Genomic DNA, 24,786 nt, shown 5'->3' on the forward strand with positions numbered 1-24,786 from the left:
CGGGCTCAGGCAATCCACTCACCCTTTTCTGTTGTTATTTTCACCCCAGTCTAACATAACATCATACTGTTATGGGTTATTTGCCTAGAGAGAGCCCAGTCTGGGCCTATACTGTAGTAAGAAGCCCTGACAACCAGGGTTGCTGCCCATATAGTATGAACCACAAATTGAAAGACATGGAAGTATATTTAGAACTAGGCTAAGGATGTGAAATTGGGATTGTCTTGAAAACCCTGTGATGGGTGATCTTGATTGCTTGGCCCTGTGCTTAGGTTGTCATGCCTTCCTTAATCCTTGCCCTAATCATGTCACTTCTCTCTGGACCCACCACTGATTTTGATCCCATCCATCTCAATCAGACTCCCTCTTATCCCAGCTAGCTGCTATGACCCGCCTTGCTTCAGCTGCCATGACCCGCCTTGCTTCAGCTGCCATTTAAAAATATCACTGTCTCTGGTACTACATGTAAGGACTCTGTAACTATAGAATATAACAGACTAACGGATAGTCAGATGGTTGAGAGCCAGTGTGATTTAGGGGAATGTGCACCAGGTATGGGCTCAAGACAGAACTGGATTTGAATCTTGGTTCCTGTGCTTATTTAATGTGTACCCTTGAGTAACTCATGTTATCTTACTGAACCTCAGTTTATTCACTGATAAAATAGGACCAGTACTTCATTGCAAGTTGTTGTAAGGATCTAAAACAGTGAATGTAAAGTGTCTAATAACCGTGGCTACTTTATTATGATTATTGGTCTCTACCTTTTGAAGTCAACAAAAGATTAGTATCCTCATTTGAGGAAATAGGGGCACATTTTCTGCGCAGGTACCTTACTTCCTACTTAATCTTTAATTCATTCCCCAAAGAAACAGGCTTTAAAAAGAAAACTCTCCCTGCCCTCTCCACTCCCACCTCATGCCTCCATGCCACAGGACCTCTAGATTTAACACATGCCTATGCCTTTGGTCAGGCCACCTGGCTTTCCTGACCAGCCAGTAGGCCAAGTTACTGAATGAGCCACAGCTCATTTGACTTTCCAGCAGGCCTTGTGAACTGTGACCTCTTTGCTTCCTCCCCTTGTCGAAGTGTGCACTGGGTTGAGAATAGATCACTCTTTGTCTTCTCCTTGGGACCCGTGACACTTATCACAGTGACCTATGCTTTAGATGTGGGGGGTGGGAAGGAGGAGGAGTTGGAGGAGCTTCTTCTGAAGCTCAACATTGTGTGGAGATGACCTGGAGCTGGATCACTGCCCTTCTTGCTTCACCAACTCCAGCTGCTCACCAGCCGTCTTTGACACGCGCCTGGCTCAGCACAGGCCTTAGTCCACACCACAGGTTTCCTCAGTCTTCCCTAAACAATGTGAGCCCCTTCAACCACTGAGAGCAGAACGCCTTAACATCGATCCATGCAACTGCCTTCCCATGCATTGTGACTCCACACTGCCCTGAAAGCAAGAGCTCATCAAGGTCACTGTGAACCAGCCTAGATGTGCTCCTATTTCTAATCTTTTTTTTTTTTTTTTTTTGAGTCAGGGTCTCATTTTGTCACCCAGGCTGGAGTACAGTGGCCTCATCATGGCTCAGCACAGTCTCGACCTCTTGGTCTCAGGCGACCCTTCCAACTCAACTTCTTGAGTAGCTGAGACTACTACTGATTTTTTGTAGAGTCGAGGCATGCTGTATGACCCAGGCAAGTCTCGAACTCCTGGGCTCAAGCGATCCTCCTACCTCGGTTTTCCAGAGTGCAGGGATTACAGGCATGAGCTACTATGCCCAGCCCACTCCTAATCTAATTACAAACTGATGCAAATTAATTTGACTGTGGCTCCAGAAGGAGTTCCATGAATCCCAGTAGCTGTCACTTTTGGACCACCCTCCTGTTCATTTCCTCAGCTTTGTCTGGAAACTGCCTGTAGCCCTGACAGGGCAGAGACAGTTGCCTTCCACCTTTCTCTCTGATCTCCCATCAAATAAAATAATTATTTCATTTATTCATCTTTCATTTAGTTGTTCATGCACTCATTCAGAATATATCTGTGACCACTTACTGTGATCCAGGAGACTATGGGCAAGGAGCTGGACAGTCAGGTTGAGACTTGGCCCCTGTCCTATAGCCTGGTAGGAAAGGCAAATAAAAGTAAGCAATCATGATACAATATGATGATAGTACCTACCATGGGGGTAAGTACTGGGTGCTGTGCAGACAAAGAGGAAGGGCATGGACTCAGGCGGAACGAGAAAAGGCTCAGTTAGTTGGTGACAGTATCATCAAGAAACCTTGAACGCAAATGAGCACTAACCAGTTGAGGCAGGGGACAACAGGAAGAGTGACACCTTTGATGGCCCTAGGTGTACTTCAGGGAGTTCATTGTTCTTGCTGGGTCTTAAATTCTTCAGCCCCCAAGATCACTAGATCAAATAGGAATAAGAAGTTCTGTAATTGAGAGACTCCCTGGGAGGAGTTAATTTTTGGATCAAATGGTCAAGTCTAATTAATGTATAAATAGAAAGGGGTAGAGAATCAACCCTTTTTAATAAATTGTATATGTTGCTGCACACATATCCAGCCTGTTGCTTCTAACTGCTGCATCATGTTTCACAGTGTGTGGCTACAACATTTAACTTATCCATTTCCCCAGTGATGGACACTTAATTGTCTGCAGCTACCCACTGCCATAGAATGCTGTAATGAACAGTCCCTGTGTTGCCCTTTATGGACCTGCATAAGAATTTATCTGGGAATTATATGCTCTGAAGCAGAGGTACTGGGCCATAGGGTAAGGTACTTTAATTTTACAAAAGACTACAAGCTTGGCTTCTAGAATGGCTGCACCAGTCTATACACTGATAGTGCATGAAGAGTCTCAGATCTCCATGTCCTCTCCAGCACTTGACATTGTTCAGCTTTCTAACTTTTGTCAATATGTTGAATTTACAGTGTATCCTGTTTTAATTGCATTTCTGTAATACCAAACGAACTTGAGGATCTCTTCATATACTTAATAATAATCTTTTTTTCCATTTCCTCCTTTGATTGGCTCTTCATGTCCTTGCCTCATTTTTCTGTTGGGCCTTCTGATCCTAGCATTTTTATCAAAACCTGTGTTGAGGCAGAGTTCTCCTATAGACTGTTAGCCACCTGAGAGCCAGTGTAGGAAAATGAAGGTCAACATAACATACCCCTTGTCTTGTGCTACAGACATTCTCTGCTTCCCCAAATTAGTAAGGAAATTGGGTATCTGGAGATTATCTCTAGCCTTTGAGGTTAATACTGGCATTGGCAGGCATATCTTTTCGCAGACCACCAGAGACCAAATCTTGAACTGGCTGAGAATTACTGCCTATGGAGTAATTCCTTTGCATGGAGATATTTTGTTACAGAAAAACATATTTGGGTAGACTGATATATTCTTCTGTTAAGACAGTGAACACCTACCCTTATACCACAGCTCATTTGGTACCAGCTACTCAAATTTAAGGCAGTAATCCCTAAATCTAGACCTAAAACATGGCAGCCAGTAGACCAGTACCAGAACAAAGGGAGAGGTTGCAGTTGTCCTTTGGTGGATCACCACTAACAGTAGTGCCTGCCTGTCCTGTGCCATTAGATTCTCAGCTTGTACTCCATATGTCAGCCATGAAAGCTGACTCAACATCTCCCCATGTAAGTCACCTTGTCCCAAATACAGTTCTGAGTGTGGGCATTTTTTTCTGCTTTAGCAGAAAACAAAAGGTCCTTACTGATGCTCCTGGGTGCTGCTGCTTTCGCCTTGCTGTGACTTTTGGTACCAGTGTGTCCTTGGTGTCTGGCTACTTGCTTGGCTTATTATCTGCTCTACCTCACCTGCTAGTCCCTGACCTCTGGCCTGGCTTTTCACTCTCTGTCTCACATAAACCTCTACTGCCTGGTGTCTGGCCCTTGCTTCTATTTTGACTGTGAACTTCTTGACATTCCCTGGTCCTGGCCTACTGCTAAGCCTGTTTCACCAGCTTTTCCTTAGCTTTCTCTAATCTGGCTAACCTCCCACCCTGTTTTGGTCCTGCTCTATGCTATAGTTCCAGGAAGGTTCTTTGGGTGGTCAAAGCTAGTTGGTAAATCATGTTCAATAGTCATAGTCCTCTGGCTTGATCTGAGCTGGCTTCTCCAAGAAGGGCCTGATCCCTTTGGACCTCTTGGTGGTTAGATGATTTTTAAGTATATGAAGGCTGTTAGACAAAGAGCCACCTGGCAAGATGTTGGTGCCCCCCCCTTTGGCAACTGAACAGCCATGGTTTCTATAGTTCTATCTGTACCCCCACAGTGGTGCTGCTGCTTTTCTGAACCTTATTAAAAGTGAGGGGAATCTTCTCTTAGGTTGTAGCATGAGTCACTATCTTGGATGCTTACCCTCTTTGGCCTCCAAGTTTGTGAATTGCCTATTTCCTTTGATTGGGTTAGCAGCCCCAGGGCCAATCCTAGTCACTTTCCTCTCCTCATCCTGCCAGACCACTGTCTGCCCTCCAGGATCAAGGGCAGCATACATGCTGCTTGAATGCATCCCCAGCCTGCAAATTGGACAGATGGAATCAATACTCATGAACCTGGTGAGGCCCAGGTAGCACAGTTAGTGACACTAGCTGCCTGGAGGGACAGCCTGCCATGGGAGGGGGTGTGATTGAATGATGATTGAACACAGCAGCTGAGGATTAACCAAATTATGTCCCTTTGAGTTTAGATCGACAAACCCTTCTTGCTTGTATTTTAAAACACATCAACTTGTACAGAATGCTGAAGAGCTGCCTTCTTAACACGGAGCTGTGCCAGCATGAATATTGGAGGGGGGGAGGGGTTCAGATATAGCTCTAGTGCCACCCACAGCCCAGATTCATGTTGCTATTACTAAGATTATATAAACAAAAGAAGAGAGCTTATATTTGTGGAGCTTTTTAAAATGTGCCAGGCACTGTGGAGTTTTATATACTTATAATCTTCAAGAGATCTCCACTATCTCCATTCTGGTAGAAAAATGGAGGCTTAGTGGTGTAGTAACTGGTCCAAGATCACATGATCAGTAAGTGATTAGAAATTAAGTCTTTTTGTGCTTATTATAAAGTGCCATACTATCTTCCAATTTAAATGCCTTAGTTCATGCTTCTCTTGACTTCCCTAAAGCCCACTCATAGTGTCAGGTACATAGTAATAATAACTAATGTTTATTGAGTAGTTACTATGTGTCAGGCACTGTTCTAAAACACTTTATATGTATTAACACAGTCATATGAGCTAGATATGCTTAAAATTATCCCTAACAATATGTTTGCAAAATATTGATTTTCTAATTTCATCTTTTCTTCTGCAATTATTAGTTTTTATTCTATGGTAAGGAAGAACTTTCCTCCAATTACTTATTAATTTGTTTTTCAATGTGCACTTCAGTGAAGAATCTTTTTTTACTCAATGAGTTATAATTATATATAATTATAATGGGTTATAACCATTACTGTCACTATTCATTTTGATACTCGGATTGTCCCAGATCTTACAGTCAGTTTTCTTAACCTCTGTGCCATACTACTTCTCTATCAGATACTGTTTTGCACTGCCTTCATTTAGTGTGGCTATCTATCTTCTGGGAACCAGGCAGACTGATGCCAGTCTTAATCCAAATTGTGTATAAACTAAGAGTAAATAGTCTCCAAGTGAGAACCTGACAGACTCTACTATGAATTAATTTTATGAGTTCTAGATATGGATTTCAGTTGCTTAGACACCCTTCTTATTTTTCTTTGAAATCTAAATCCATATTCTGGATAAAGCAACTTTGAAAGGTAATTTAAAATTTTTTTTAGGTAAAGTGAGTACACACAGACAACCCACCTAACTACGAGAAGGGACCCCCCCAAAAAAACCTGGATTATCTTTTGGAAGGTGGGCCCTTTGTAGTACAGGCTTTCCCCACTAGGTTAAGTATTCTAGGGACCCTTTGGCATCGGTGTACCAGCTAGCATTGTTGTGAGAGACAATGTGCAGAAGAAATATCCTAAGTTGTGGCACACAGTTGACTGATTCTTATATCTTGAAAAGGCACCTGCTGACACCATGCTAAGTGTTCAATTTTTTAACCAAAAATGGCATGACCCCTGTGTCCCACCCTCCCTATTCATGTGATCTTGCTCCAATCAACATTATTTTTTGTTTGTTTCCCTGGATGAAAAAAGTCCTCAAAGGGAAGCGTTTTGCCAATGTGGAAGAGGTAAAACAAAAAATGGCAGAAGCACTAAAAGACATCAAAATTGATGAACTCAAAAACTGTTTTGAGCAATGGAAAAAGAATCTTGATAGGTGTATTGCATCGAATGGAGAGTACTTTGAAGGTGACTGAAATTTAAACATGTAAGAATAAATACACTTTTTATAAATAAATTTCAGGGTTTGGGGGTTTCCCTTTGCATATTAGCCAACTATAGAAAAACCTCTGCTATGTGGGAGATGGATTCTGTCTTTTGATTTACCTATAAGACCAGATGTATTTTTGTGTGCACGGAAGTTAGTGAAATGTATTCATTCACTCAGCAAATAATCAAGCCAGGTACTAAGTCTGTTGAAGGTAATAAAATTACAACCAGGTGATATGTGGAAAATTGTAACCATTACTGGTTACAAATACTGTAAAACAAGGAAGAGAAAACAAACTGTAGTTTGACTTTTTAATAATTATGTTAATTAGAGAAATTTGTTTGAAATGCTTGCCGCTTATGCCTTCAAAAGCATTAACAATTGTGAAGGTCAGTAAACAAAGGTAGACATACTAAGAAATATGGTCAAAGAACGTTTATAAGAGATTCATGAGTCGGGTGCAGTGGCTAAAGCCTATAGTCCCAGCACTTTGGGAAGCTAAGGTGAGAAGATTGCCTGAGCCTAGGATTCGAAACCAGCCTGGGAACTTAGTGAGACCTTGTCTCTACAATAAATCAAAAAAATTAGCTAGATGTAGTGGCACGCACCTGTAGTTCCAGCTACTTGGAAGGTTGAGGCAGAAAGATCGCCTGAGCCCATCAAGTCAAGGCTGCAGTGGCCATGAGTGTGCCACTGCACTCCAGCCTGGGCAACAGTGAGACTCCAACTCAAAAAACAAACACAAAACCAAACAAACAAAAAGAGATATTCGTGAAAGAAGAAGCAACTAACTATTGAAAATGTTTTTTAAAAAATTTAACCTAATAAATAATCAAAGAAAGAAGTGGACATGATGACTCACGCCTGTAATCCCAGCACTTTGGGAGGTAGAGACAAGAGGGTTGCATGAGTCTACGGGTTTGAGACTAACCTGGGCAACTTGGCAAGACCTCGTCTCTACCTTAAATAAAAAAAACTTGTGGGGTGTGGTGATGCATGCCTATGGTTCCAGCTACTTGGAAGACTGAGGCAAAGGATCACCTGAGCTCAGCAGGTTGAGGCTGTGGTGGCCAGGAGTCTGCCACTGCCCTCTAGCCTGGGTGACAGAGTGAGACTCCTACTCAAAAAACAAAAACGTCAAAGAAAGGCAGGTTGAAACAGTAGTGTGATTCTATGTTCTGTTTCCCAGACTAACACAGTCTGAAAAAGAAAAACACCCTTTTTTGGTGAAAGGAAGGCTCATTAGTTATTTTCATACTTCATACTTTACTAGTGAAAATAATAATTGTCTTTCTTAAAAGCAACTTGGTAATATTTATCAAAACCCTTTAAAATGCTTATGCTTTCTTTTTTTTTTTTTTTGAGTTGGAGTCTCACTCTGTAACCCAGGTTGGAGTGCAGTGGCACACTCAGAGTTCACCGCTGCCTTGACTTCCTGGACCTAGGCAATCCCTCCACCTCAGCCTCCTGAGTAACGGGGACTACAGGCTCATGCCTTCATGCCACAGCTAAGTTTTTTTTTATATTTGTGTAGAGATGAGGTCTCACTATGTTGCACAGGCTGGTCTCAAACTCCAGGGCTCAAGTGATCCTCCCACCTCAGCCTCCCAAAGTGCTGGGATTGCATGTTTGAGACACCACACCTGGATACATTTTTTTTGTAGATGTGGAGTCTTGCTGTATTGCTCAGGTTGGTCTCAAACCCCTGGCCTCAAGCAATCTTCCTGCCTCAGCCTCCCAAAGTGCTGGGATTACAGATGTGAGCCGCTGCACCCAGCTCGCTTATATTTTTTGACGTAGAATTTTATCTCCTAGGAATTTATTCAGAGGAAATAACCAGAGATATTGTATAATTCAAATATTAAAAACGATATATTGTTTTACATCAGGGAATTGGTTAAATAAAGTATGGAATAGCCTTATGGTGGAATACTGTGTGGCTTACCTCATCTCCCACTGTTCTTTCCCTTACTTTCTCATCTGTCTACTTTCTTCAGGTAAAACATTGTACTCTTTTGCTTCTGGGATTTATTGCATACTCCCACTTTTACTATCTCAGATCTGGCTATTCAGTCTTCACGGTTTAAAGACTTCCTCTGGGAGGCCTTCTTAAAAATTATTTATTTTGTTGTCTCATCACATTTTTTTGTCATGAGAAAGTTAGACTTTATCCTTAGTGGTTTTTGAGACTATAACGTTATTAACTATAGTACAATCGATCTCTTTAATGTATTCCTCCAGTGTAACTGAAATTTTGAATCCTCTAACTGACATCTCACCCCTGTCCTCCACCACAATCCCTGGTAATAATCCTACTCTTTGCTTCCAAGAGTTTATTTATTTTTTAGAATCTACATATACATGAGATCATGAAGTATTTGTTTTTCTGTGCCTGGCTTATTTCACTTAACATCGTGTCCTCTAGGTTCATCCAGATGCAGATGACAGAATTTCCTTCCTTTTTTAGGCTGAATAGTATTCCATTGTGTAGATACAGCACATTTTCTTTATCCATTCATTCACTGATGGATACGTAGGTGTCCATATCTTGGCTATTGTGAATAATGTTGAAATAAACATGGGTGTCGCAGATATCTCTTTGACATACTGATTTCATTTCCTTTGGATATACCTAGTAGTAGGGTTACTGGATAATATGATTGTTCTTTTTTTAATTTTTTGAGGAACGCCATACTGCTTTCCATAATGACTGTAGTCATTTACATTCCTACCAACAGTGTGCAAGGGTTTCCTTTTCTCTGCATCTTTGTCAATTTTACCTTGCACTATTTTAGCAGGTGTAAGGTGATATCTCATTATGGTTTTAATTTGCATTTCTCTGGTGATTAATGATGTTGAGCATTTTTTATATACCCGTTGACCATTTGTATGTCTTTTGAGAAATGTCTGTTAAGGTCTTTTGCTCATTTTTTAGTTGGGTTATATATTTTTTCTTGCTATTGAGTATTTTAGTTCCTTATATATTTTGGATAATTCTCAATCACAGGTGCTGTAAAAAAAATTTCTTTTAGTTTAAAAACATATATTTTGCATATTAACCCGTTATCAGATATGTGGATTGTGAATAATTTTCTCCTTTCTTATAGGGTTTCTTTTCACAGTGTTGTTTCCTTTTCTGTACAGAAACTTTTTAGTTTGATGTATTCCCTTTTGTCTATTTTTGCTTTTCTTGCCTTTGCTTTAGGATCATGTCCAAAATATCATTACCCACACCAATATCATGGAGTTTTTCTCCTGTATTTTCTTTTAGTAGTTTTATATTCTGAGGTCTTATACTTTAGTTTTTAGTCCATTTTGAGTTTATTTTTATATATGGTATGTGATGAGGGTCTAATTTTATTCTTCCACATGTACATACTTCGTTTCCCCGGCACCATTTATTGATGAGCCTGGCCTTCCCCATTATGTGTTCTTAGCACAAATAAGTCCAAAAAAATATGTGGACTTATGTGTGAACTCTATTCTACTCCGTTGGTCTCTGTGACTGTTTTTATGCTAGTACTATGTTGTTTTGATTACTATTGCTTTGTAGTATATTTTGAAGTCAGGTAGTATTATGCCTATAGCTTTGTCTGTTTGCTCGAGATTGCTTTGGCTATTTAGGTTTTTTTGTGGTTCCATTCAAATTTTAGTATTTTTTTTCTATTTCTATAAAAAATGTTATTGGAATTTTTATAGGAATTACATTGAATCTGTAGATCACTTTGGGTAATATGAGCATTTTAGCAATATTAATTCTTCCAATTCATGAACACCTGGTATCTTTCCATTTATTTGTGTCATCAGTTTCTTTTATCATTGTTTTATAATTTTCACTGTACAGGTCTTTTGCTTTCTTGGTTAATAACCCTTTGCACTTGGATGTCCCCTCTCAGGGGACATAGATCGCTGGTGATTATACTGGACAAACTTATGCAAGTGCAAATTTTTCAAAAATGTGTGTTTTCTTGAAGTTTTCAATACAAATTGCATAAAAAAACAAATAAAGAGATGGAGTATATATTGAGATGTATACTAAAAAAAAATCAGCTGGCGTAACATAGAGATGTGTGAAGTGTCTCCACAGTGGTGCCCACACTTTGTAACAGAAGGTAGTGAGCGATAAAGAGTGTCTATAAGAAAGGTAGCATATGGCATAACTTGAAAAGATTTATCATATGGCATAACTTGAAAAGATAGATAAGCAAGTAACTGTAGTCCTAAAAGAAAGAGACTTTCAAAGTTGAAGGCAGATTGTATTGCACAGATCGAATATATCTATCTGCACTGTTGGAAAAGTAAAATTGGAAAAGTAATATTCTTTTGATAAATTTCATTTCATGGCTTCATAATTTATAGTTAGAAATTTTTTATCCATTTATTTAGTTTACAGAACAGTGGCAAAACAAAAGTGAGAGTTATGATATAAGCAGTAGTGGTGATTTTAGATTTAGACTTTCATACAGATAAGTTAGAAAAAATAAACATTGATGTGGAAGGAAAACGATAGTAGCAATCGTGATATGCCACCAAGAAGAAAACGGGCAAACATAATGGAAAGTGATAGTGATGAAAGTGTCATTAGTTTCGAAGAAGTAGAAGACAATGTACTGTCAAGCAAAGAATGAGAAAATGTCAGAAAAAGATGGTCCTCCAGCAATCGGCTTTTCAAACGATAGGACTAAAATAGCAAGTAATATAAGAGAATCAATTGACTATTTTACTCTGTATTTTACAAATGAATTAGTGGATAGTGTAATAAAAGAATGTGGGTGAAAAAATAAGGAAAAAGTAACTATCACACAAATCAATTTGGCTTAAGTGGCATGACATTGACTGACAGGAATTTTCAGCTTTGATCGCAGTTGTCCTAATGTGGGAGGAAGAAAATGAGACTGCATTGTCTGCTCGAATAGAAAAACACCAGGTGGAAGACATCAAGCAAATTACTATTGCACAATATGTTATCAATGCATGTTGGTGACCATTTCACACATTATCACGTTAGAAAAATATAAGATATAAAATTTAAATTTTTTGTCATAAGTTCCTCAATGTCAAAATTCCATTATAAGCTAAATACCATTACAATAAAATAATTGATTTCAGCGCTATACTATTTAACATGAAGTGATTTGTATTTCATTATTTCATTAAAAAGTGCAATTGAGTTGCTGGTAGGTGATCCATGAGATGTCTCCAAGTGGAAAGAGTTACATTTATTCCTAAATATTGCATTTTTCTTTTGTAGCTAGTGTAAACTGTATTTTTAAAATTCTCTTTTGGATTGTTGATTGTTAATGTATAGTAATGCCACTGATGCTTTTACTAGGGTGACCCCCCAAAACACAGAATTACTTTTTGGAGGGTGGGCCCCTTGTAGTACAGGCTTTTCCCATGAGGTAAGTTTTCTAGGAGCCTATCAGCTTCAGTTTATCAGTTAGCATTGGGAGAGGCTGTGTTCAGCTTCAGTGAATTGTTTTTTTAGATTATTTCAGTGTGTTTGCTTATTTCATGATAGGTGATTTACACAAACAACCTTTCCACACCGTGCTGAGTGTTCAGCAGGTTTTGACCAAAAATGGCATGATTCCCGCGCCCCACCCTCCCTATTCTCCTGATCTCACCCTGAGTGACTTTTTTTTTGTTTCCCGGAATGGAAAACAGTCCTCGAAGAGAAACATTTTGCCATTGTGGAAGAGGCGAAACCAAAAAAAAAATGGCAGAAACACTAAAAGGCATCAAAATTAATGAATTCAAAAGCTGTTTTGAGCAGTGGAAAAAGCATCTCGATAGGTGTATTGCATCAAACAGAGAGTACTTTGAAGGTGACTGAAGTTTAAACATGGAAGAATGAATACATGTTCTTTTGTAAATAAATTCTGAATTTGGGGGAGTTTCCCCTCATATATTTATGTTATATCCTATGTCTTTACTTACTTCATTTATTCCAATAGATTTTTTTTTTTTTTTTGGTGTTGTCTTTAGGCGGGAGATTGTGTCATCTGCAAATAAGAACAGTTTAATTTCTTCTTTTCCAATTTGAATACATTTTATTTATCTTGCCTGATTGCTCTGGCTAGGACATCCAGTACTATGTAGAATAGAAGTGGTGAGAGTAGGCATCCTTGTCTTGCTTCTGATCTTAAAGGAAAAGCCTTCATCTTTTCACCACTTATATGATGTTAGCTGTGGGTTTGTCTTATATGGTCTTTACTGTGTTGAGGTGCATTCCTTATATACTTAATTTGTTGAGAGAAAGGATGTTGAATTTGGTTAAATGCTTTTTCCTGCATCTATTGAGATGATCACATGACTTTTGTCCCTCATTCTGTTTATGTGATGTATTACATTTATAGATTTGTATATGGTGAACTATCTTGCATTCCTGAGATAAATCTCACTTGATCTTAGTGAGTAATCCTTTTAATGTGCTGTTGAACTCAGTTTGGTAGCATTTGGTTGAGAATTTATGAATCTCTGTTCATCAGGAATATTGGCCTATCATTTTCTTGTACTGTCCTTGCCTGGCTTTGGTAAGAGGGTAAAATGAGCTTGGGGCCACGCACGGTAGCTTATGCCTATAATCCCAGCACTTAGGAAGACTGAGGCAGGCGGATCACTTGAAACCAGGAATTCGAGACCAGGATGGAAAACATCAAGACCTTGTCTTTACAAAAATAAAAATGAAAAAATTAGCCAACTGTGGTGGCACATGTATGTAGTTCTAGCTCTCTGGGAGGATCACTGAAGCCCAGGAGTTCCAGGTTTCAGTGAGCTATGATCACACCATAAGAATTTATTCATTCCTTCTAGATTATCCAGTTCATTGATATATAATTGTTCATCGTAGTCCCTTATGATCCTTTGTATTTCTCTATAGTATCAGCTCCCTCTTTTGTTTCTGATTTTTTTTTAATTTTCATCTTCTTTCTTTTTTCTAGTTAGCTAAAGGTTTGTTGATTTTGTTTATCTTTTCAAAAGACCAACTCTTAGTTTTGTTGACCTTTTCTATTTTCCTAATCTCTATTTCACTTACTTTTGCTCTTATCTGTATTATCCTTCCTTCTGAACTTTGGGCTTAGTTTATTCATCTTTTTCTGATTCCTTGAGGTATATTCCTTAAGGTTGTTTATTAGACACCTTTCTTATTTTTTGATGAAGCATTTATTATAAACTTCATTCTTAGAACTGTTTTTGCTCTATCCCAGAAGTTTTGGTATGTTACGTTTTCATTTGTCTCATGATATTTTAAATTTTCTCTTTTAATTTCTTCATTGACCTATTAGTTGTTTAGGAGCATGTTGTTTAATTTCCATGAATTTGTGAATTTTCCACAATTCCTCCTGTTGTTGTCTAGTTTTATACAAACATTGTGGTCAGAAGAGATACGTGATATGACTTTTGTCTTTTACAGTTTGTTGAGTCTTATTTTATGGCATAAAACATGATCATCTTGGAGAATGTTCCATATGTGCTTGAGAAGAATGTATGTTCTGCTACTGTTGGATGGAATGTTCTGTATATGCCTGTTAGGTCCATTTAGTCTAAAGTGTAGTTTAAGTCAGATGCTTGCTTACTGATTTTCTCTCTGGATGATCTGCCCTTTGCTGAAAGTGCTTGAAGTCCCTTACTATTTACTATATTACAGTCTCTCTCTCCCTTCAGATCTACTAGCAGTTGCTTTATATATTTAGGTGCTATGATGTTGGATGTGTATATTTACAGTTGTCATATTCCCTTGGTGAATTGACCCTTTTATTACTATGTAATGACCTTCTTTGTCTCTTTTAACAGTTTTGGCTAAGTCTGATTTATCTGATATAAGTACAGGTATTCTTGCTCTCTCTTGGTTTCCATTTACATGGAATATCTTTTCCCATTCCTTGACTTTCAGTCTAAGTGTGTCCTTACAGGTAAAGTGAGTCCCTGTGGGTAACATATAGTTGGGTCTTTTAAAAATCTATTCAGGTATTCCATGGCTTGATTGGATAACTTGATTCATTTACTTTCAAAGTAATTTTTTCTCTCTTCCTACTTTCAAAGTAATTATTGATAGGTAAGGACTAACTACTGCCATTTTATTCATTGTTTTCTGGTTGTTTTGTAGATTATTTGTCCTTTCCTCCTCTCTTGCTGTCTTCCTTTATGATTACCTGATTTTCTTTAGTAATATGCTTTGATTTCTTACTTTTTACTTTTTTGTATCTATTATAAGTTTTTGCTTTTTTCTGAGGCTTACATAAAATATTTCATAGTTTTATTGTAGTGTGTGTGTGTGTATATATATATATATATATATATTTTTTTTTTTTTTTTTTTAGTTGGAGTCTCACTCTGTCGTCCAGACTGGAGTGCAGTGGCTGCTCCCAGCCACTGCAGCCTCGACCTGCTGGGCTCCGGCGATCCTTCCGCCTCAGCCTTCCCAGTAGCCGGAATTACACGCTTGTGCTACCATGCCTGGCTGATTTTTTTTTTTTTTTTTTGATTTATTGTAGAGATGAGGTCTCGCTGCCCAGGCGGGTCTTGAACCCACGGGCTCAGGCAATCCACTCACCTCAGCCTCCCAAAGGCGCGGGATTACAGACTGAGCCACCGAGCCCGGCTTGTAGTTTATAATATTGTGTGTTCAGAATTCAACTGTGTACTTACCATTACTAGTGAGCTTTATACATTTTTATTTTTGTGTTACTAATTAACATTCTTTTCTTTCAGCTTAAATAACTTCCTTTAGCATGTCTTACAAGTTCATCACCACCAGACTTGTCTTAAAAGATGTAATGCATCCCATAGGTTTTGGTATGTCTTGTGTCCATTTTTATTTGTCTCAAGATAGTTCTTCATTATCCTTTTAATTTCTTAAAAGCTTATAAGACTGGTCTGCAAGTAATGAACAGCTTTTGTTATTTGGGGAAAATCTTTATATTTCCCTCATTTCTGAAGAACCACTTTGATTGATAGGTTTTTTTTCCTTCAGAACTTTGAATGTATCATTCACTCTCTTGTGGTCTATGAGATTTCTGCTGAGAAATCCACTGTCAGCTGTATTGATATTCCCTTATATGTTATTTGCTTCTTTTCTCTTAATGCTTTCAGATGCTCTCTTTGTCTTTAATTTTTGACAGTTTGATTATATTATGTCTTGGTGTAGTCTTGTTTGGATTGACTCTGATTAGAGACCTTTCTGTACCTGGATATTTATATCTTTATATCTTCAAATTTGGAAAGTTTTCTGCTATTATTTATTTATTTATTTATTTGGTTTATTTAATTTATTTATTTATTTATTTTGAGTTGGAGTCTCACTCTGTCGCCCAGACCGGAGTGCAGTGGCCGCTCCCAATTACCGCAGCCTCGACCTGCCGGGCTCCGGCGATCCTTCCGCCTCAGCCTTCCGAGTAGCCGGAATTACAGGCATACGCTACCACGCCCAGCTGATTTTTGATTTATTGGAGAGATGAGGTCTCGCTGCCCAGGCGGGTCTGGAACCCACGGGCTCAGTCAGTCCTCTCACCTCAGCCTCCCAAAGGCGCGGGATTACAGGCTGAGCCACCGAGCCCGGCTTCTGCTATTATTTAAATGAGCTTCCTACCCTTTTGTCTCTCTTTTCTATATCTTGAACTTTTATAAATTGAATATTTGCTCTTTGGATGTTATCCCATAAACTCTATAAACTTTTTCATTATTTTATCTTTTTTCTCTTCTGACTTTATATTTTCTTTTTCTTTTTTCTTTTTTTTTTTGAGTTGGAGTCTCACTCTGTCGCCCAGGCTGGAGAGTAGTGGCACACTCACAACCACCACAGCCTCAACCTGCTGGGCTCAGGTGATCCTTCTGCCTCAATCTTCCAAGTAGCTGGAGCTACAGGTATGTGCCATCACGCCCAACTAATTTTTTGATTTATTGTAGAGATGAGGTCTCACCAAATTGCCCAGGCTGGTCTCAAACCCATAGGCTCAGGCAATCCTCTCACCTCAGCCTCCCAAAGTGCTGGAATTATAGGTGTGAGCCACTGCGCTTGGCCTCTGACTTTATATTGTCAAATAACCTATCTTCAAGTTCACATATTCTTTCTTCTGCTTGATCAATTTTTTATTTTTATTTTTAGTCAGAGTCTCACTCTGTCACCCAGGCTGCAGTACAGTGTCATGCTCACGGTCACCACAGCCTTGACCTACTGGGCGTAGGTGATCCTTCTGCCTCAGTCTTCCAAGTAGTTGCCGGCATGCACCACCACACCTAATTTTGTTGTTGATGTTGTTGTTGTTGTTGTTGAGACAAGGTCTTGCCAAGTTGCCCAGGCTGGTCTCAATCTTTGGACTCAGGCAGTTCTCTCGCCTCCGCTTCCCAAAGTGCTGGTATTACACGCATGAGCCACTGCACTCAGCTAATTTTTCATTGTTAATAGATGCAGGGTCTCACTATATTACCCAGGCTAGAATTCAGTGACTATTCATAGTACATTGCAGCCCCAAACTCCTGGCCTCAAGTGATCCTTCTGCCTCAGCCTCCTGAATAACTGGAACTTCAGGCATATGCTACCATGCCCGCTCTTCTTGGTCATTTCTGCTTTGGATGCTCTCCTATTGCATTTTTCATTTGATTCATTATATTTTTCAGCTCCAGAATGTGTTTTTAATTTTTTTTAGATAACTTTTATCTCTCTGGTAAATTTCTTGTTTTGGTCATTTATTGTTTTTCTGATTCCATTGAATTGTTTCTTTGTATTGATTTTGCTGAGTTTCCTTAAAACAATTATTTTGAATTATATATTGATTTTTGATAAATATCTATTTCTTTAGGGTTGGTTACTAATCCTTTGTTTTGTTCCTTTGGTGTGGAGTCAGGTTTCCCAAGTTATTCTTGATCCTTATGTCCATGCATTGGTGTCTGAAGAAAGAGAGACTTAGTCCAGTCTTTGAAGACTGGCTTTGCCTGGGAAAAACCTTCACCAGTCAGCCAGACTAGAGATTCTGGGCAGACTGTCTTATATGGTTCATGAGTGGACTTGTCACTGGAGTCCTTGGGAAAGTTGTCTGGTGCCTGGGTCAACAGGTGGGCAGTCCTAACACCTGGGTCCATGGGGTTGAGCCTGGACCCTGGATCCACTGAGGTGGACCTATTGTTTGGGACCATAGGGCTAGGTCTAGAACCTGTATCTGTGGAGACCGGCATGAAGCCTGAGTGCACAAGGGCCAGTCGGGTGCTGGGGCAGACCTGGAGCCTGAGTTCATGGGGGGTGGGGTCTGGAGTCAGGGTCCACAGGGGCTAGCCTGGATCCTAGGTGTGCAGGGATGGTCCTAGAACCTCAGCCAATGGAGGCTAGTCTAGCACCAGTGTTTATTGGACCAGCCTAGAGCCTGGGTTTGTGAGTGCTGGCCTGGGTTCTAGGTCTGCAGAGGCCAGCCTGGAGCCTAGCCCAGTACTGGAACTACTAAGGTAGGCCTCGACCCTGGTCCTTCTGGACTACAGGGCTACAGAGACTGTCCTGGAATGTGGGACCTCAGGGACTGACCTGGGACTAGGCAGGCCTGAAGTCTGTGTCCACAGGTGCTTGCCTGGTGCCTGAGGCCAGGACTCCTGACCTGGTGCTAGAGTAGACCTGGGCTGGGCTGTGTGGACCAACTTGGCTCTGGACTAGTCTGGAACCTAGGTCAGAGCTGGGGGCTGGATCCACTGGTACAGGCCTGATAACTAAGGCTACGGTGGCTGGCCTTGTGCTGAGTCAGACTGAAACCTGAATTCTGGCCTCAGCCAGTGCTAGGGATAGTTCAGAACCCTGCCTGGTTCTGGGGTGGATCTGGAGGTTGAATTTATAAGTCAGTCCTATAGCCTGAGTCTGTGGGCTCTGACCTGGTGCTAGGGCATACCTAGAGTCTGTGACCATTGGGGCTGGCTTAGCACCGGAGCCTATCCAGAGTCTGGGGCTGTTGGATCTAGCCTGGTGTCAGGGTGGGCCTAGAGGCTCAGTCTGAGGATATCAGCCTGGAGTTTGGGGTCCTGGGGGCCTGCCTGACCCTAAGTTTTACTGAGGCAGGTCTGGCTTCAGAGTCTAAGCCAAAGTTCAGTGCTCACTTCCTTCTCCCCCTATGCAGAGGGTCTCTATCTCCATGCTGCATTGCCTGGAGCTGGGAGAGGGGTGACATGGGTAATGTAACATTGTCCTTCCTGTCCTCTTTACTATATCTTTTCTTTATTTCTGTGGTATACCCAGGTGCCATAATCTCTCACCGGGTTTATTTAGCTCTTGTGAAGAAATTTTTGTGTGTAGCTAGTTGTTCCTATTGATGTTTCTGTGGGAGAGTAAGTACTGGGAAGTCTTGTTCTGCCATCTTGATGATGCCCTGCTGGGAAGGCCTGTCTTGATCCCTTTCCTTATTTTCCTGCTGCACATAGCATTTCTCCCATCATAATTTGTATCACACTTTGCTGTAACTTTATGCTTAATTGTTCTTCCCAGCAGACTGGCACATGGACCTCAGAATCTCAGAATAGTAACTAGAATATGGTAGGCATTTGATAATTGTTGGGTAAACAGTTTGTATTTTACTTTATTTTTATTTTTTTGAGTTAGGGTCTCACTCTGTTGTCCTGGCTGGAGTGCAGTGGCACAATCACGGCTCACCACAGCCTCAACCTCCTGGGCTCAGGCAATCCTTCCACCTCAACTTCCCAAAGTGCTGGAATTACAGTCTTGGACCACTGCACCCAGCCAGTTTTTATTTTATAGTTGTGGAAACTGGGCTTCAGAAAGGCATTAAGTGACTTGTCCCAAGCCTCTCAGCTGATATGTTTCGGAGCTTTCTTTCCTATCTAGTCTTTTATGTTCAGTTCATGTTCTTTCCGTTATATCATTCACAGGAGCAGAGATAGATCCAGTCCCTGAACATGTTTCAGGATCTAGGACTCTATCTCCTGGGCCTTTCCTTTTTTTTGACACTGCTGTCTTTCTGATTTCTTCCAGTGTGGTGCAGCTCCTACTTGCTGCTGGGGCTGACCCAAACCTTGGGGATGATTTCAGCAGTGTTTATAAGACCGCCAAGGAACAGGGAATCCATTCTTTGGAAGGTAAGTGTGGACTACCCTGCTGCTCTGGGAGCTCTCCTGCTGCTTCTATGAAGCCTTACTCTGTGCCTGCACATTCCTTTCTTCTGTAGACTCATGGAGAACCCAAAGGACTTGCAACAGCCACCCTTCACAGTCGCTCTGGCTCTGTAATTTATGTCACTTCAAAGGTCTTAGGGAAAGAAATAGAGACCTGATTTCATGGCCTAGTGGGGATGTGAGAAGAACATTTCCACTGGTGTTCTCCTCAGAGTACCTCAGCCTATGGAGCCTCAAATGAGTGGAAAAGGGAGCAGATTTCAATAAAATAACTAAGGCATCTGCATGGAGTGTGGATTTGCTCCTCTACCATTTCCTCCAGACTTACCCTGCACCATCCCTGTGCCAGAACTAGAAAACAGCCTCACTGGTTTCCTCAACCTCAAAAATCACGTACTCTGCATACTGCTTTCCCTCCTCCTATATGCAAAATGCAATTCTTTCTCTGGGATGGGCTCTTCAACTTACTCTATGACCCAGGACAAATAATGGACCTTCTCTGTGCCTTGATGCCTATGCTTGTAAAATGGCATTGTCATCAGTGCCTTCTTTAGGCTGTTGAGTGGGTGGGTGGTTGAACTTCAGAAGAAAGAGGTGGCGTGCATCTGTACCAGGGCTCAGTCACGTGTCTGTTGGAGGATACTTGGGCAAGTCACGTGTCTGTTGGAGGGTACCTGGGCAAGTCATCTTTGTTGCCTCCGGTGAGTAGTTCTCCTAGAGTATGGTTGAAAAAAGAAGTGGCTTTGACTGCAGACTGAAGTAAGGATTTTACATTCAAGTTTTTGTTTGTCCAAACTGTCCCTACTGACTGCCTGTTGTCCAGGATCACTCATAGAGGTTGAGAATCCCCTGAGATTTTCAATAACAGGGCAACTGAGCAATGACTGCTTTAGGATTGGCAGTGATGCCAGCAGGACAAGACAGTCTTGCTGACTGCCTGAGGGTAGAACATTGACCCAATTCAGCCAAGGGGAACAATGCCCTCAGCCCTCAGAGCTGTCAGTGAGGCTGCAGGACTGATGTGGTGTGTAGTAGTCGAGAGCAGAAGTGTTGTTGCTGCCTCAGGGAGAAGGTATCTCAAATCAGTGGCATGAGAGGAGTGTCCAAGACGCTAGGGCGTTGCTGTTCAGGTGGAGTGTGAACTTGCCCTCCCCCTGCCTCTCCACCTCTCTAAACCTGGTCTTTCAGTCAAGGCCCCTTTGCTGAGACTAGATCCTCCACAGACTTCCCTGTCTTTGACAATAATTGCAACCTGCCCTCGGCTGCTCTTTTGAATGTTCTCTAAATCTTGGCCTCTTCTGTGGTTATTTGAACTCTCATCTGCTCATATGTCTTTTCTCTCCTCCTCAGCTGACAGTTCCTTTTGCAGGTCATGACCTATGCCTCCTTGGACTCCCCACTGAGCCAGAGAAATTATGTTCACTCTATGTTTCAAACAGTGGAGAATTTCCTGAGTACCAGGCTTGCTCTATATTTGCAGCCTGATAGGTGGGGACTCAGTTTATGGGCTATCCTCCCCACTCAAACACAGTATCACCATCCTCAGCTCTGTCTTCAGTTCAGGTGTGCTCACCAAAAAGCAAGGTAGAGCATTTGCTGAGAGGGTAGGGTCAGGGAATTCTTTTGAGTGCCTTCTCATCTGCTCTCAGGAGCCTAGCATTTTTAAACATTTTTGGTTTCACAGAGTCTCAGCATTGTGAAACCATCTAGTCTAACTTCTGCTGTCACACTGGTCTCCACCATATGCATTCAAATTTTATAGCATTAGTTTTAATGGTTCCTTCCATGATGATACTTATATCTGACATCCTGGATCAGTGGTCAGCAGACTTTCTGGAAAGATCCAGATAGTAAACATTTCAGGCTTTATGGGCCAGTTGGTCTTGGTTGTAACTACACAGCTCAGGCATTATAATGTAGAAGGAACCACAGACAATACACAAACAAATGGGCATGCATGTGTTTCAATAAAACTTTATTTGTAAAGATACATAGGAGACTGGATTTGGCCCAGAAGCTGTAGTTTGCCAACCCTGTTCTACATATTTTTGGTTTTGTTTTTTCTTTCTTTTGGTTGTGGGTGTCAACCTCTGAATTCTTTTTAACTCTTATGCCAACTAGCCTACATTCCAGGCAGGCAGGTGCACAGACAGATAGATAACACAAATACTGGAATAGGCTATCATGTCCCTTATGAAATAAAAATGTTAACTATCTCTTATTTTATATATTCTGCAAATTTGGTAAGTATGCTTTCTGTGGATTCACTTAATTCAAATGTACGTATTGATCACATTCCTATGTACCAGGTAGTGTTTTAGGCACTAGTGAGTTGGACAGACAAGATCCCCTTAGTTTGATTAAAATATTTATAAGGTCTCTATTAAATACAGACTCTTGGCACACTCAGAATGAATTTGATGCGTTACTCAACATTCACAGCTGTATTTCTACCAAACTTCATTCTTTTTCATCTTCATTTCTCCATTTTGTCCACAAAATTGTAAGAGATTTAACTCAGATTTCTTGCTAAAATTTAAGTGTGTCTAGCATTTGTCTTATTTTCTTGTCCTTTCCAAAAAAAGAAAATTAGGTTTTTCTAACATGTTGATGTCTTGTTCTTAGGAAACCATACTGGTACCCAGTAATTATGTAAATGTTTAAGAACTGGTTTGTTTTGTTTTGAGTTTTTGGTTTTTTGTTTGTTTGTTTGTTTTTGAGTCAGAGTCTCACTCCATAACCCAGACTGGAGTGCAGTGGCACACTGTTCACGGCCACTGCAGCCTCGACCTGCTGGGCTCAGGTTATCTTCTGCCTCAGCCTTTCAAGTAGCTGAAACTACAGGCACGTACCTCCATGCCTGGCTAATTTGTTGATTTATTGTAGAGATGAGGTCTTACCAAATTGCCCAGGCAATTCCATGAGCTCAGGCAATCCTCTCACCTTGGCCTTCCAAAGTGATAGGATTATAGGTGTGAGCCAAGAACTGACCCAAGAACTGTTCTCAAAAAAATAACATTCTGGAAGTTTGTCAGGAATCATTAAGAAATTCTCAGTCTGTAGCTTGCAAGATCTACTTCTCTCTCCACCTTAAAAAAAAATTCTAGACTACCTTTGCCACAGTTTTCTGGCAGCTCATCTTATTTTCTTGAGTATATCAGTTTGGCTGTGCTCTGCTGTGCAACTTTGTGCACTGTACTTTCTGATTCTGGGACCTGAATAGTGACACAGTCCTTTAGAATCATCTCAAGGCTCTTCTCTCTTACCAGCCTAAGTTTTAGCTTCTTCTTAGCCATGTTTTTTCTTCCTTTTTCCACTTAAAGATACCTTAACCTTTTATCCACTCAATCAGTATTTATTGACTGCCAGTTGTATGCAAGGCACCAAACCCAGTTCTGGCTCATTCTCATTGATGAAGTCGATAGAAACAAAAGAATTCTGAGGACAGGCTCAGTGGCTCAGTCTGTAATTCCAGCACTCTGAGAGGCCGAGGCGAATGGATTGCCTGAGCCTGCAGGTTCGAGACTGGCCTGGGCAAGTTGGTGAGACCTCATCTCTCCAATAAAATCAAAAATTATCCAGGTGCAGTAGTGTGCACCTGTAGTTCTGGCTACTTGGAAGGCTGAGGCGGAAGGATCTCCAGAGTCCAGCAAGTCAATTCTGGGGTAGCCATGAGTGTGCCACTACACTCCAGCCTGGGCAACAGAGTAAGACTCCAATTAAAAAAAAAAAAAGAATTCTGTATTCTCTTTTCTTTGGATTGAATTGATACCTGATTTGTGGGGATGTATGAGGAAGGTAGAGTAGAACAAGAGGTATAACTCCCTTGCCCCAAGTGTGTCTAGACAAATTCACGGGAAAGCCACAAAGCTCAGGAAGGTTAGATAGTCCTTCACTATTATAGAGGCCAAAGTCCATCAACTTCACTAAATTTCTAATAGACATTTCTGGGGGCTTTGACCTGCACTTAGTACTGAAGGAAGGTGGTGAATTGCAGTTTGTGACTTTGTCGAGAGCTCCCTAACCTCTGGCAATGCATCCCTTGTCTTCCATATCAGTATTGTTGTGAAGATCAAGAGATAAATTATGTGATATATGAGTTGTAAAGTGCTTTACAGTTGTAATTTCTTATTAGTTTCATTTATTTTTAATTCAGCATGCATTTACTGAGTGTTAGGTACTCTACCAGATGCTAGGGTTATATAAATGAGCATACATGGTCCAGCCCCTCAGCAGTACTGCTTGACAATTACAGAAACAGGCCTATGAACAAGGAATCACAGTGCAGAATGATAAACACAAAAGCAGCTGTGCAAAGTACGTAGGCAGCACTGATGTAGATAGTGATGAACTCTACCTGAGAGGAGAGCAGGCTGGTGTCTGGGAAGTGTCACAGTTGTAAGTGACTTTGAATTGGGTTTTACAGATGAGTTCGAGATTGCCAGGGAGGCTAAGAGGAATAGACCTTCCAGGCAGAGGGAAAATGCATGCAGAGTCATGGGTAGGGTGACAGTAGTTGGAATCTTCTGACTTGGCGTTGAGGAGAACAACCAGAAAGAAGTAAGGCCGGAGAGGGAAGAGGGATACACGTGGGAAGTGGAAAGGACCTTGTAAGGCAGTTCTCAGAAGCTCATGCTGTATCTTGAAGACCTTGAAAAGGTTTTAAGCAGGGAGTTGTTGAATTCACATTTGTATTTTAGATGGACCATTCTAACAGGGTAGAGGACAAATTGAGGGGGAGAGTTATCAATGGTTTTTATCCTTTTGGGTGATTACGGACCCCTTTGGGAGTCTGATGAGAAGCTATGCTCCTCTTTCCCAGAATGCACTGAAAATTTCCAAAGATTCCTAAAGGTGATCTTGGAGTACTCAGTGGATTGTGAGAATTGATGGAAAAGGAGGTACCCATGGTGCCACCTCACTGTCTGATTTTGGGTGAGCAGTTGAATGCATATGTCTAGAACTCAAAGTAGAAGTCTGGTAGGAGATGAGGATTCAGGAGTCACCACCATTTTGGGGGGAGTTAAAACAGTGGATGTGACTGAAGTTGCCCAAGGAAAGGACTTAAAGTGACTGGTGGGAGGATAGGTCCTTTATTCAGGGGTACTAGGATTTAAGGCATGAGATGGAAAGAGGATTCAGGCAAGGAAGCTATTAGAAAGTATCAGAAATGCTTTGTATCTGTTCTACCTGCTGTGAACAAACACAGCCTAGGAAGGAAAGAAACTTATTTGCCATCCTTGCTGAAACTTAGTCATTGGTTACCCCATTCCTAGTGGTACCCTTTTCCTATTTTACATG

At 40.8% G+C, this 24,786-nt stretch overlaps 1 protein-coding gene across 4 annotated transcripts in view; it reads left to right on the plus strand.

Annotated features, from left to right (window-relative positions):
• Nucleotides 1–24,786, plus strand: part of CLPB (ClpB homolog, mitochondrial AAA ATPase chaperonin) — a 160,797-nt gene that overhangs the window by 43,549 nt on the left and 92,462 nt on the right. For all 4 annotated transcript variants that reach the window (XM_008070282.2, XM_021718692.1, XM_021718690.1 and 1 more), the window contains one exon: nt 19,346–19,449. In XM_008070282.2, coding sequence (XP_008068473.1) covers nt 19,346–19,449 — 104 coding nt within the window. The remainder of the gene's footprint in view (nt 1–19,345; nt 19,450–24,786) is intronic.

Source organism: Carlito syrichta, unplaced genomic scaffold, assembly GCF_000164805.1.
Source record: "Carlito syrichta isolate Samal-C Ts95f unplaced genomic scaffold, Tarsius_syrichta-2.0.1 Scaffold313283, whole genome shotgun sequence".
NCBI classification, from domain to species: Eukaryota; Metazoa; Chordata; class Mammalia; order Primates; family Tarsiidae; genus Carlito; species Carlito syrichta.